The sequence below is a fragment of the Moschus berezovskii genome, chromosome 4 (assembly GCF_049115385.1).
Source record: "Moschus berezovskii isolate FMDL1 chromosome 4, NW_MosBer_1.0, whole genome shotgun sequence".
NCBI lineage: Eukaryota > Metazoa > Chordata > Mammalia > Artiodactyla > Moschidae > Moschus > Moschus berezovskii.
The window spans coordinates 92,033,603-92,048,844 of NC_142463.1; the positions used below are offsets into that span (position 1 = coordinate 92,033,603).

The window sequence follows — 15,242 nt, forward strand, 5'->3', positions numbered from 1 at the left end:
CCAGAAAGTTTCCTTTCCAGTTAATACCTCTACCCTGACCACCTGAAGCAAACTACTATGCTAATTTCTACCACAATAGATCACTTTTACCTTTTCTTGAACAGCACATAAATGGAATCATTCAATATATACTCCTTTGCACAATACTGTATTTTTAAGATTCATCCATGTTTTGCTCTATCAGTTGTTCTTTTCCTTTTATTGCTAAATAAATTTTCATTCTCTTGGATACATACCTTGGTGCAGAACTTCTGGGTGACAGGATGAGATATATGTTTAATTTTATAAGAAATTGCCAAAGTGGTTGTATCATTTTATACATTAAGGCAGAAATGTATTAGAGTTCTAAATATTCCACACTCTTGCCAGTATTTTATAGTATTTTTAATTATAGCCATTCTGATAGGCATAATACCTTATTGTAATTTTATAATGCATTTCCCTGATAACCAAAGATGGTGAGCACCTCTTTACGTGTTTATTGGACATTCCAATATCTTCTTTTCTGAAGTATCTGTTCAAGGCTTTTGATTAAAGTTGTCATTTTATATTTATATATTCTGAATATGAGTCCTTTGGCAAACAAGCACATTGGAGATACTTTTTTCCTGTTTGCACTTTGCATTTTCATTTAAAAAGAAATGATGGTGAGGCACTTCCCTGGTGGTACAGTGGTAAGAATCCACCTGCCAATGCAGGGGACATGTGTTCAATCCCTGGCCCGGGGAGATTCCACATGCCACAGAGCAACTAAGCCCATTTGCCACAACTACTGAAACCCCAAGCCACAACTACTGAGCCTGTCTGTTGCAACTACTGAAGCCTGTGTGCCTAGAGCCTGTGCTCTGCAACAAGAGAAGCCACCACAATGAGAAGCCCACTCACCACAACTAAAGAAAACAAGCACGCAGGAACAAAGACCCAGTGCAACCAAAAATAAATAAATAAATTTTAAGAATGATGGTGAAGATTTATTTATTTTGGCCACACTGCACAACTTATGGGATCTTAGTTCTCTGACCAGGGATAGAACTTGCACCATCAGCAGTGAAAGCACAGAGTTCTAACCACTTGACCACTGGGGAATTCCCTGCCTTTTCATTTTTAACACTGTCATCAGTGAGAAGAATTTTAAAGTTTTGAAAAGGCCAATATACAATTTTTTTCTCTTACATTTCAGTGCCTATACTGTCCTAAGAAATTTTTGTCTACCTGAAAATTTCGAAGATATTCTTAGATGTTTGCTTCTAAATGTATAGTTTCAGCTTTACACTTAGGTAAATGACCTATTTCAAATTAATGGTTATGCATGCTATGAGAATATTTCATGATTTTTTTCCCTATTCAGACATCCACATGTTCCATCACCATTTACTGAAAAGCATTTCCTTTCCCCCACTGAATTGCTCTGGTGCTTTTCTCAAAAATGAAATGACAAAATATATATGGATATATTTCTGGGCTTTTTAAGGCAACTATTTCAAATTTAAAGCTAAAATTAATAAAATTTAGAGGAATTTGGTGTTAGTATGCTAATAAAAACTCTCAATGAAATATTGCACCAAACTATTGCTACATCCTAAATTAGACAATACTATTCTAACCGATGTGTAAAGTGTCATACTAAGAACAATCACATCTACAGTAAATCACTGATATTTGGGGATTTAATATTTATGGTTTCAATCATCTGTGGTATCTCTAAACAGCCATGATGTATAAAGCCATAATTCTGTTAAGGCACAATTTGAATGATGTGCTCTGAGGCTTGTTTACACGTAACTTACCAAAGGAATAACCCTAGCTGACTCTTTGGTATCCACATCTCAGCAAGGTTCATGACCAATCTCATGATTTCATTTCATGGGTAGAATTATGTTATACTGGTATTTCTCAACTATAGAGATTCACAACGGTTTTGGATCATATTAATCAAGAATGTCAATGGCAGAAAAATGTTAAAGAACACTTTTTATAAATTAGTTTAAAAATGCGCAAAGGACTTGAATATTTACCCAAAGAAGATATACAATCCCATTCTTGGGTATATATCTGGAGAAAACCACAATTAGAAAAGATACATGCATCCCAATGTTCACTGCAGTACTAGTTACAATAGCTAAGACATGAAAGCAATCTACAGGTTCATTGACATATGAATAGATAAAGAATATGTGGTACACATACACAATGGAATACTATTCAGCCATTAAAAAGAATGAAATAATGCCATTTGCAGCAACATGAATTAAACTAGAGATTGTCATACTAAGTGAAGTAAGTCAGACCGAGAAGGACAAATGTCATATGATATTACTTATATGTAAAATCAAAAAAGAAATGATACAGATGAACTTATTTGTAAAACAGAAATAGAGTCACAGATGTGGAAAACAAACTGATTGTTACTGGGGGAAACAGGGAGGAGGGATTAATTCGGAGATTGGGATGAGACATATACACTACTATATATAAAATAAGTAACTAATAAGGACCTACTGTATAGCATGGGATACTCTACTCAAAGTTCTGTAATGAGTTGTATGGGAAAAGAATCTAAAAGAGTGAATATATGTATACCTGATTCACTTTGCTGTACAACTGAAAGTAACGAAACATTGTAAAATAAGTTATATTCCAAGAAAGATTATTTTTAAAAATTTTCAAAAACAAACAGCCAATAAGCACATTAAAAGATGTTCAACATCATCAGGTATTAAGGAAATGCAAATCAAAATCACAATGAGATGCCATTTCATACCTACTAGGACAACTATAGTCAAAAGACAGACAATAACTGTTGGCACAGATGTATAGAAATTATAAACCATTCTTAACCAATCTGCAGCATGAGAGAGCAGAGCATTTCACAGAAAAGTACTTTTAGACCTCTGTTTCTAGTAATGGGAGACTGGGTAACTCAGATCAAATCTCCCAGATAACTAGAAAAGCTGTTGATTTTAAAAAATTGAATTAAATACATTAGAGAAGTAACAAAGGGTAAAGAAATAACTGTGGTGTTGGAGAAGACTCTTGAGAGTCCCTTATACTGCAAGGAGATCCAACCAGTCCATTCTAAAGAAGATCAATCCTGGATGTTCATTGGAGGGACTGATGCTAAAGCTGAAACTGCAATACTTTGGCCACCTCATGCGACGAGTTGACCCACTGGAAAAGACTCTGATGCTGGGAAAGGTTGGGGGCGGGAGGAGAAGGGGACGACAGAGAATGAGATGGCTGGATGGCATCACCGACTCTGTGGACATGAGTTTGAGTGTACTCCGGGAGTTGGTGATGGACAGGGAGGCCTGGCGTGCTGTGATTCATGGGGTCGCGGAGAGTCGGACACGACTGAGCGACTGAACTGAACTGAAAGAAATATGAGACCACAGTCAAGCAAAGGCAGAAATCAAGAAGTAAGCCACACTTGCGGCCTTTTTCACTACAGGGACATTTGACAACTCTGGAAAAGATGCTTAGGAGGCTATTCAGCTTTTTTTTTATCAGTTTCTAAGACTAAAGGAACAAAATTCGCACTTCAAGGCCTGTCAAGAGTGAGGGCCCTGCCAAAACCCTCAGGATTAGACTGGGGCTCTGAAGGCTACATCTTAGGGGTAAGAATGAACCAGAAATAAACTAAAAATTTCACGACCGAAGTCAGTTTAGTCATCCAGGTAGACCATATAACATCAATCTCTGAAAATGAATTAAGGTGATCATGACCTACTAGTTATTCTTCCAAGCATCTAAGGGCAAAGAAAATTCTCTCTGAAAAAATATAATAGGTTTTAAGCTATTTCTACAATTTTTTCAAATAAAATATCTGGCAATTAGTCAAAGAAAATGAGGCATAAGAGAAAAGACAATATGAATATGATGCAGCAGAAAAAGGCAGATAATAAAAACAGATACAGAGAAGTTCTACGTATCAGGATTATCAGAGAAAGAATTTAAGATAACTACTTTAAATTATTTTCAAAGAGATAGTAGATTACATTAAAAATTTTGGCAGAGAATTCCAAACTACCAATAATGTAAGAAATGTGAAAAATAAACAGAAATTCAAGAATCAAAAAATGTTTTAAAGGGGTGAAAATACACAGAGTATGTTTTCTGGCCAAAACGCAATTATGCCAGAAATCACTCATAAGAAGATAATCTTCATATGTTGGAAGTTAAATACATCTCTAAATGGAATAAATATACCTCTAATCAAAGAGGAAGTCATAGAGGAAATTAGAAAATATTTTGAACTATATTATATAAAAAGTAATGCTATACTATGCAGTTAAAATTATATTAATATTAGAGGTTAATAGATTTAAATGGATATATTAGAAGAAGAAAGACTAAAAATTAACAAATTAAGAATCTTTAATAAGATACACGAAATAAAATAAGATGGGGCCGAACAAAGTTGAAAGAAGGCCATAAAGAGCAGAAATGGATGGACCAGGAAACAAATAGTAGAGAAGATCAACAGAGCCAGAGCTTGGTTCTTTGCAAAGACTAATAAAATTGACAAATCCCTGAGGGATCCAATGCGGGGGCGGGGTGGGAGGGGGAGGAGTAACCAGTGCTATGAATTAAAAAGTGGATGTTAGAACTGATCATGCACATATTAACAAGGTAATAAAAGAATTTTATGAAATCTCTATGCCAGTAAATTTGAAAATTTTGCATGAAATAAATTCCTAGAAAAATATATCTTACCAAAAACTAACATAAGAAAAAATTAAAAATGTGAATAGCTATGGAATGGCTAAGTAACTGAATTTGTAATTAATATGAAATTTGTAAAGGAAATCCTTCTAACAAAGAAAAATACAGAATCAGATGGGTTTATCAGCAAATTCTACCAATCACTGAAGGCAGAAATAATTCTAATTTTTACACAAATTATTCCTGAGAATGATAACAGGGACCACTCCTTAACTTGGGCTTCCCTGGTGGCTCAGAGGGTAAAGTGTCTGCCTGCAATGCAGGAGACTTGGGTTCAATCCCTGGGTCGGGAAGATCCCCTGGAGAAGCAAATGGCCACCCACTCCAGTATTCTTGCCTAGAAAATCCCATGGACGGAGAAGCCTGTAGGCTACAATCTATGGTAGGCTACAGTCTCAGTTCAGTTCAGTAGCTCAGTCGTGTCCGACTCTTTGCGACCCCATGAATCACAGCACTCCAGGCCTCCTGTCCATCACCAGCTCCCGGAGTTCACCCAAACTCATGTCCATCAAGTCAGTGATGCCATCCAGACATCTCATTCTCTGTCGTCCCCTTCTCCTCCCGCCCCCAATCCCTCCCAGCATCAGTCTTTTCCAGTGAGTCAACTCGTCACATGAGGTGGCCAAAGTATTGGAGTTTCAGCTTTAGCATCAGTTCTTCCAATGAACACCCAGGATTGATCTCCTTTAGAATGGACTGGTTGGATCTCCTTGCAGACCAAGGGACTCTCAAGAGTCTTCTCCAGCACCACAGTTCAAAAGCATCAATTCTTCAGCACTCAGCTTTCTTTATAGTCCAACTCTAACATCCATACGTGACCACTGGAAAAACCATAGCCTTGACTAGATGGACCTTTGCTGACAAAGTAATGTCTCTGCTTTTTAATATGCCGTCTAGGTTGGTCATAACTTTCCTGCCAAGGAGTAAGCCTCTTTTACTTTCATGGCTGCAATCAGCATCTGCAGTGATTTTGGAGCCCAGAAAAATAAAGTCAGCCACGTTTTCCACTGTTTCCCCATCTACTTCCCATGAAGTGATGGGACCAGATGCCATGATCTTTGTTTTCTGAATGTTGAGCTTCAAGCCAACCTTTTCACTCTCCTCTTTCACTTTCATCAAGAGGCTTTTGAGTTCCTCTTCACTTTCTGCCATAAGGGTGGTGTCATCTGCATATCTGAGGTTATTGATATTTCTCCCGGCAATCTTGATTCCAGCTTGTGCTTCTTCCAGCCCAGCGTTCCTCATGATGTACTCTGCATATAAGTTAAATAAGCAGGGTGACCATATACAACCTTGACGTACTCCTTTTTCAATTTGGAACCAGTCTGTTGTTCCATGTCCAGTTCTAACTGTTGTTTCCTGACCTGCATACATAGTCTATGGGGTTGCAAAGAGTTGGACGTGACTGAGTGACTTCACTTTCTTCTTTCACTTTCACTCCTTAATTTGGTTTATAAAACCAGCAATAAAGGAAAAGTATTGATCAAAAATATAAGAAAAGAAGGAAGTGAACATAATTAATATCAGGATGGTGGTCACCCTCATACACTATTAGTGGGAATGTAAATTGGTACATTTTGATGCCTTTGAACTGAGGTGTTGGAGAAGACTCTTGAGAGTCCCTTAGACTGAAAGGAGATCAAACCAGTCAAACCTAAAGGAAATCAATCCTGAATACTGAGTACACTGGAAGAACTGACACTGAAGCTGAAACTCCGATACTCTGGCCACCTGATGTGAAGAGCTGACTCACTGGAAAAGACTCTGGTGCTGGGAAAGATTGAAGGCAGGAGGAGAAGGGGACGATAGAGGATGAGATGGTTGGATGGCATCAGCGACTCAATGGACATGAGTTTGAGCAAGTTCCAGGAGATGGTGAAGGACAAGGAGGCCTGGCATGCTGCAGTCCATGAGGTCACAAACAGTCGGACGTGACTGAGCGACTGAACAGCAACAAACTGGTATGGGCACTGTGGAGAACAGTATGGAGGTTCCTTAAAAAACTAAAAATAGAGCTATCATGTGACCCTGCAATCCACTCCTGGGTGTATATGAAGAAAAATATGATCTGAAAGGATACATATTTACCACATATATTCACCACCAATATTCACCAGAGCACTGTTTACTATAGCCAAGACATGAAAGCAACCTAAACGCCCATTGACAGAGGAATGGATAAAAAAGATGTGGTACACATATATAATATTCAGTTCAGTTCAGTTCAGTTCAGTTGCTCAGTCTTGTCCGACTCTCTGCGACCCCCAGCCATTAAAAAGAATAAAATCATGCCATTTGCAGCAACATGGATGGATCTAGAAATCATCATACTGAGTGAAGTAAGTCAGACAGAGGAGAAATATCGTATGACATCCCTTATGTGTGGAATCTAAAAAGGAATGATATAGACAAAGTTACTTACAAAACAGAGAGAGATTCACAGACTTAAGAGAATGAACTTGTGGTTGTGGTGGGAGGAATGGAAGGAAGGGATAGTTAGGGAGTTTGGGAAGGACATGTACACTCTGTTATAGCACATGGAACTCTACTCAATGTTATGTGGCAGCCTGCTGCTGCTGCTAAGTCGCTTCAGTCATGTCTGACTCTGTGTGACCCCAGAGACGGCAGCCCACCGGGCTCCCCCGTCCCTGGGATTCTCCAGGTAAGAACACTGGAGTGGGTTGCCATTTCCTTCTCCAATGCATAAAAGTGAAAAGTCAAAGTAAAGTCGCTCAGTTGTGTCCGACTCTTAGCGACCCCACTAAGCTGGTAGGACTGCAGCCTACCAGGCTCCTCCATCCATGGGATTTTCCAGGCAAGAGTACTGGAGTGGGTTTCCACTGCCTAGATGAGAGTAAATAAACACAGAGAGGGAGAATGGGGGAGAATGGATACATGTATATGTATGGCTGAGTCCCCTCACTGTTCACCTAAAACTGTCACAACATTGTTGACTGGCTATACCTCACTCACTTCATGGCAAATAGATGGGAAAACAGTGGAAACAGTGACAGACTTTATTTTGGGGGGCTCCAAAAATCACTGCAGATGGTGACTGCAGTCATGAAATTAAAAGACACTTGCTCCTTGGAAGAAAAGCTATGACCAACCTAGACAGCATATTATAAAGCAGAGACATTATTTTGCCAACAAGGGTCCATCTAGTCAAAGCTATGGTTTTTCCAGTAGTCATGTATGGATGTGAGAGTTGGACTATAAAGAAAGCTAAGCGCCGAATAATTGATACTTTTGAACTGTGGTGTTGGAGAAGACTCTTGAGAGCGCCCTGGACTGCAAGGAGATCCAACCAGTCCATCCTAAAGTAAATCAGTCCTGAATATTCACTGGAAGGACTGATGCTGAAGCTGAAATTCCAATACTTTGGCTACCTGATGCGAAGAACTGACTCATTTGAAAAGACCTTGATGCGGAAAAGATTGAAAGCAGGAGGAGAAGGGGACGACAGAGGACGAGATGGTTGGATGGTATCACTGACTCAACGGACATGAGTTTGAGTAAATTCCGGGAGCTGGCGATGGACAGGGAGGCCTGATGTGCTGCAGTCCACAGGGTCGCAAAGAGCTGGACACAACTGAGCGACTGAACTGAACTGAACTGAACCTCAATACACAATAAAAAGTTAAAATAAAGAAAAAAGAACAGTTGTTGCCTTTATGCAGGAGGGAAGAAGCTATAATTGGAAAAGGGCAGGTGGGTTTCTGGGTAATGACAATGTTGTTTCTTGACCTCAGTGGTAGTTCCCACTTATTTGCTTTATAATAAATCATTAAGATGCACATTCTGTTTTTTTAATACTCTGCTGTTTATCTATTACAATTTATACTAAAATTTTTATTTAAATTTATGGAACAAGTTTCACTTAATGAGAGAATGGCATAAATATTGTTGACTTTCATTCTTGGATTTCAGTAATATTCTTGACTCTGTCTTTATTTACTCTAAACAGACTTACAACTCATATTTCTTGGAGATTATCTTTTAGAGGTTAATCCTTTAATATTTGCTAGCTTCCAAATTCGGAGGAGGCAATGGCAAGCCACTCCAGTACTCTTGCCTAGAAAATCCCATGGATGGAGGAGCCTGGTAGACTGCAGTCCGTGGGGTCACTAGGGGTCGTACACGACTGAGCGATTTCACTTTCACTTTTCACTTTCACACTTTGGAGAAGGAAATGGCAACCCACTCCAGTGTTCTTGCCTGGAGAATCCCAGGGACGGGGGAGCCTGGTGGGCTTCCATCTATGGGGTCACACGGAGTCGGACACGACTGAAGTAACTTAGCAGCAACAGCAGTTTCCAAATTCCACTAACACATTATACTAAAATCTACAATTACATTTTTTAAATAAAATCATATTCTTGAATATACTATACTTCCTAATTTGGAACATTGTTTTTAAAACCCAAAATTTCACCTTGGATGATAACACACATAGATTAACCAATAATCCGTATGTTTGCAAGGTGTACAAAATAAAGACAAATGAGATGAGTACAGTTTTGTCTGGGACTAAATAAACATCAAATTCAGCAGTTTTCCGGAAACTTCCACATCTGTTTTCTAACACTGATTATTTTAATCTATTTGTCTTCAATCTTTGTCTACCTAGGCCTCATTTAAAACCCAGGCATCTGCCTAGATGTAAAAAGCTTTTAAAGTAACAGGAAATCTGATTTAATGATCTGAAATATGAATGATCTTTCATAGGGCCAAGTCATTTTATTTCTTCTCTGTAACTATAGTAAAAGGAACAGCTAACTGAACATACCTCGAATTTTATTTTGACAGCGATTATAAAGCCTATAGTGAAATACTGCTCCTATCTACCTTTCTAAATACTTTTTAACATCCCCTTTAAGGCAAAGAGCAAAATAGAGCGGACTAAAACAATTCTGCCTCAAATTATGGAGACCCAAAATTTGGTCTATACACTGTTATGAATCTGATTAACTTAAATAAAAGTAGTATTTTCATCATAAAATTTCTTACTTTTGGAACATGAGGATTAAATTCCACAGCTCTATGAATTGCTTCCACAGCATTAATTTCTGCTGTGCTTAACCCTCTTCTGGAGGCTGTTTCTGGAGAGAATCTATAAGAAAAGAACAAAATGAAGAAATAAATATTTAAATACATATTTTAATTAATTAATTAAGGTCATCTAGCCCCTGAATCAGGTTTCTGGTGACGGCAAAAGTCAAATAGCTACTATACTTTGGTTCAACATATAAAAGAAGGCAGCATAAGATATAGAAATCTTCAAGTTAACGTGAAGAAAGCCTTCAGAAGTCTCCATTAAAGTCACACTTTGGGCACAGTAATGAAATAAGAAATGCTACACAGGGACATCTAGAAAATATCATGAAAATAGAAGTATTACATTCTTAGCAAATATTCACTGAGAGGAAAAAGTCTGTGAATATTTCATTGTAATTCACATTAAGCCACAGTAATCTAAAGTGAAAGAAAACATTTGCCATTTGGTTGGTTTCTGAGTATCTTACCTGTGGGATAAAGAGAAATTCATTAATGGCAGCCAAAAATATAAGGAAATCACAATAATTCAGAATTATAATCTTAGAAGAGATAACATGAAACCTATTTCCCTACCATACAACCTTATCATTACAATCACAGCTACTATGTACTGAATATACTTTCCATCTAGCAATGCTTTGGGCATTTAACACACATAATCTTCACACAACCACCCTATAGTATTATTCTTATTTTATAGATGAGGAAGAAACTCAAAGTGATTAACTTGACCAAAGTTCCACAGCTGGTATGTTGTAGACTTTGAATTTGCTCCCAAGTTTACTTAGCTCTAAAAACCTTGCCGTTTCCACTGTTACAGATAGTAAGAATCTTCAAAGCCCTGTAAGTTAGGGTTATTCAGCAGGAAGTCGGGGGAAAAAAAGCATTTTTAAAGTCAGTGAATGAAAAACATAATGTTGATTTTAGCAGTCTAGTTTTCGTAACTACTTACTTATCTGAAACAGTCCTTGTCTTCAATAGTGCTGCTGTATAACAGATGGCTGCCGACTTTGGAAGGCTTATATCTATAATAAGAATTTTTAATTTAGGTAAGAAACACAAAAATATCTTAAGACAATTTTTAGTAAGAATAATTAATAGTTCAATTCAACAGATATTGATAATAAAGCAGTAAAAGCACATGGACATGAAATTGGAAGACCTGAGTTTGAAATCTTGATCCTACTATTTACCATCTATATATCCTTGAACTAGCCGCAACTTCTTTAACCTCAGTTTTCTCAAAATAGAGAAATGATAATTTTCTAGCAGAGATGTCTGTGAAAGTCCTCATACAATGTTAGAAAGTACTCAACAAATATTTATAATAGGCTGCTTGCTGCTGCTGCTGCTAAGTCACATTAGTCGTGTCCGACTCTGTACGACCCCATAGACAGCAGCCCACCAGGCTCCTCTGTCCCTGGGATTCTCCAGGCAAGAATACTGTAGTGGGTTGCCATTTCCTTCTTCAAATAGGCTGCTTACAATAATACTATCCAGGGAAAAGGGCACTGTATAGACAGAACTACATAAAACCTCCACCTATTCAGAGAAAAACTAAGATTAAAGAAAAATTAACAGTAGTTAAATCTAACCATGGGTGATTTTCATTTTCTTCTTCCTATGTTTTTGCATTTTCTACATTTTCTTTAGTGATAGTCTTTTATAAAATAAAAAGAAATTGAGAACTATAATGAAATTATCTTAAAGAATGCCCCAAACAATGTTATCAGGAGAGTAAGACTACAGGACTCTCTTTCCAGATTCCAGAGTTATACTAGCAAATGGAGAACTAAAGAAGTAAACTTGCTTTTAACATTTTCAGGACTCTAGAAGAGTAAAAACTGGGGACTCATAAAAATAACTGAAAACACAGAGGCATATCCAGGTTGCTAGTTTTATTTTTAATGAATAGGTCCATTCTGATTTTTCATATTCAGTCCTTAAGTTTGTTCATCGTACATATCATAAGCAGGCCATACATCTGATAAGTAACATATGGAAAGAATTTCTCACAAATTTCTCCATGAGCCTATGCGACTCTAAAGCACTTCCTAAGAATTCCAGATGTTTAAAAGAAATAAACTTCTCTTTCCAAGTGTAATACATTTCAAACTTTCCAAGTCACAGGGATTCCTAAGCTAATGGGTAGGAGCTTACAACAGGACAGTATGAATAAGTGACTTATATGTGTTCTGATATAGTGAAAGATATGACAAGAAATATTATGCTAGTTAGGATGTTCTCAGTTTCAGGTTAAAAGCCGATGCCTCACTCAGAATGAGGAGAAAGACTATGCTTCTTAAAAATTATCTCAACTCCATTTGTGATAAACTGGCACTGTTATAGTACAATAATAAAAACAGCCAACATATATTGACTTCTTACTTTGGGGAAACTAGTAAAGAAATAGAGTACCTAAATTTAAGTTCAGGCTTGCCACTTACTTGTTAGGAGACCTTACTCAATTACTTAGCCTTCTTCAACTCCAGTTTCCTTATTTATTAACTGGAAATAGTAAAATACTTGTCCTACCATTTCTCAAGATTGTTGTAAGCATCAGATGAGATAATAAATTAACTTTTTAACTAAAAAGCATTGTAAAATGTTGTTTCTGACTTACTCTTATATATACTGCTAAGCAACTTCTGTTAGCCTTCTCCATCACTCCAAAAGAAATGAAGTGTATAGCACTCCATACTTTTTCAATTACCTCACCTAACATACTATGCTTCAATATAACTACTATTCGTCTGTATGTTCTACCAAACTGCAAATCCTATAAGGGTTAAGTCCATGTTTTCTTGTTTACCACTGTATTCCAAGTGCCTCACACAGGCACTAAAACAAATGAATACACTTTGACAGAAGGAAAATTTCTTCTTGCAGACTTTTGCTATCAAAAGTATTGATAAAGAAGATACTTAGGGGCTTCCCTGGTGGTCCAGTGGTTAAGAATCTGCCTTGCAATTCAAGGGGACATGGGTTCAACCCCTTGTCAGGGAACTAAGATTCCACGTGCTACAGAGCAACTAAACCTGTGCACCACAACTACTGAGCCCTCACACCACAACTAGAGAGTCTGTGCACTGCAACAAAAGATCTGCATGATGCAACAGAGATCCTGCATGCGGCAAATAAGCCCTGACTTGGCCAAATAAGTAAGTATTTACAAAAAGAAGATACTTAATAGTAACTTGTGTCCACAGATTCTAAATACTGACTGGAAAGAATGCAAAGAGAAAGTCACAGAAATACCAGAGTAGGATACCATTTGTGATCACTTTATATTGAAAAAAAAAAAACAAACCACTTTAACTATGCTATCAACTAAGAGGGGCTTCCCTGGTAGCTCAGCTGGTAAAGAATCAACTAAGAGAATTATCACTCACCATCATATTTTGCTAGAACTGCTTGGACATCTGCATAGGCCTGTAATTCTAAAAGTGATTCTAGGAGATTTTCATGGATGTTCAACATGGTAAGAGGAGGAAATTCTTTCATTAACTATATATTAAAAGGAAAAAAAGATTAATATTATAGCAAATGAACTCAATACAGAAGTAGAAATTCTTTATTAAAACTTTGGAGACTCAACCTCTAAGAAATTTGTGTATATTAAATATATTGTTACAAAACTATCAATTGAAAAAAAAAAAGATTCTGGGGAATTCCCCAGTGGTCCAGTGGTTGGCGCTTTCTCTGCCAGGGCCTGAGGTCTGTTCCCTGGTTGGGGAGCTAAGATGCAATAGGCCTCATGGTACCGCCAATAAATAAATGTTACAAAATAAAAAGCCACACAGTGATTTTGCATTAACTTAACCAGCAACTTAAAACATATTTTCAGTTTTGAAAAAATAAAGGTTAAATCATCAAATTTACTTACATCTCTCATTATTTTTACTGCCTCCCTTATTCTTCCCAATTTTCTTGCACACATTGCCAGTCTTCTTTTAATGTACACCAGTACATTGGTATCTCTCCCTATTTAAAAAAAAACAACAAATGACCCAAAACTATCACTTTTATATTATGAACAGCTATTTCATTAATATATTTATCTATCAATTTTATTAGCCTGGAAGGCAAATAATTTTATATACCGAGGAAGGTTCAATTAAAATTAAATTGTGTCAGAATAGAAGAATATTAATAATTGTTGAATTTGGGTAATAAACAATGAATGAAAGTTAATTATATTGCTCTATTTTTATAGATGTTTGAAGTTTTTTATATTAAAAGTATATGTATGTATATATATACATATAGGATTACTTTTGACTCTAATCTGAGTACAGTATATATAAAGTAATTTGTGTACACTAGGCAAGTAGATTTTACTATTAAAAGACATACATTAATAGGAAGAAATAACATGAATCTATTAAGTTTCTGTATAAACAATCTACTATTTTAATATTATCCATTATCTTAACTGACAAAAGATATTCAAAACAAAATTTATATACTAGTGTAAATTTTTGCTCAAGGGCAAAACTACTTCCAGAAAGGGCTAACAAATATTTCTGAACCTATCCCATAACTAAATTTGAGATTATACAAGGACAAATGGCATGACTTTTTTACAGACGTAGTTTCATTAGTTCCAGACTGCAAGATTATATATTCCCACAGTTGTGTGTTATAAAAACATGCTTTAATGAAACATCCTATATACATCAATATTTAGTTTAGAGAGAAAACATCCAAATTATAATTTCCACAAACAAAAGATTTAGAACTTAACTCCCAGCAGATAATGCATTATATAAACATATTTCAATTTATTGCCCACTCTCTGCCAAAATCATGAAATTAAACCCTCTGGCCACATAATATAGCAGGAAGCAACAACATTACAGATCCTAATATCTTTGGTAAGTGTCTCAGTCACAACTGGGAGAGTATGCATGCTAAGAGTGGAAAGAAAGGATGTCAGTTGCTATGGCCCATATGATCTCAAATATACTGTAGAGAAAAAACCACCAAAGAAAGAGTCAATACCAAGTGTAAGGCTGGTTTTTGTGCTAAAGGGCCACTCCCTGGCACTATATGGAGATATTTTTACAGCCTGAAGAGCAAACCAAATGATACATATACCTCTACTACTGCTTGGGTAAGGGTGGATAAAAGTAACAGTTGTTTATCATTATTAGAAGGTTCTTTTGAATCTCGAGAATTTTTGAGTTGTGTTTCTCCAATGACCAGCCCAATTCTTGCATGAAATAAATTACTGTTAAGTTTCACAGCAGCACATCTCTCAATAACCAGAGCAGATCTATTCTCTTCCACAAACATTCTCTAGCTAATACACATTTCTGTCTTGCTGACTTGAACAGATTTGTTATATCTTATGAAGAGCAGCTAACTTTTAAGTATTAAGTTTTTAAAAATTTAGTATTTTGTGTTTTACACATAAAAGAGGCAACTGCAAGAACTAAAAGACAGGTGAAAATTAGTTC

At 36.6% G+C, this 15,242-nt stretch overlaps 1 protein-coding gene across 10 annotated transcripts in view; it reads right to left on the bottom strand.

Annotated features, from left to right (window-relative positions):
- The window catches only part of ST7L (suppression of tumorigenicity 7 like), a 116,730-nt gene that overhangs the window by 58,390 nt on the left and 43,098 nt on the right, over positions 1-15,242 (bottom strand). For all 10 annotated transcript variants that reach the window (XM_088835574.1, XM_088835579.1, XM_055401642.2 and 7 more), the window contains 4 exons: positions 13,667-13,764; positions 13,173-13,287; positions 10,733-10,805; positions 9,733-9,835 (listed from right to left, as the gene is read on the bottom strand). In XM_088835574.1, the coding sequence (XP_088691700.1) occupies positions 9,733-9,835; positions 10,733-10,805; positions 13,173-13,287; positions 13,667-13,764 (389 nt within the window). The remainder of the gene's footprint in view (positions 1-9,732; positions 9,836-10,732; positions 10,806-13,172; positions 13,288-13,666; positions 13,765-15,242) is intronic.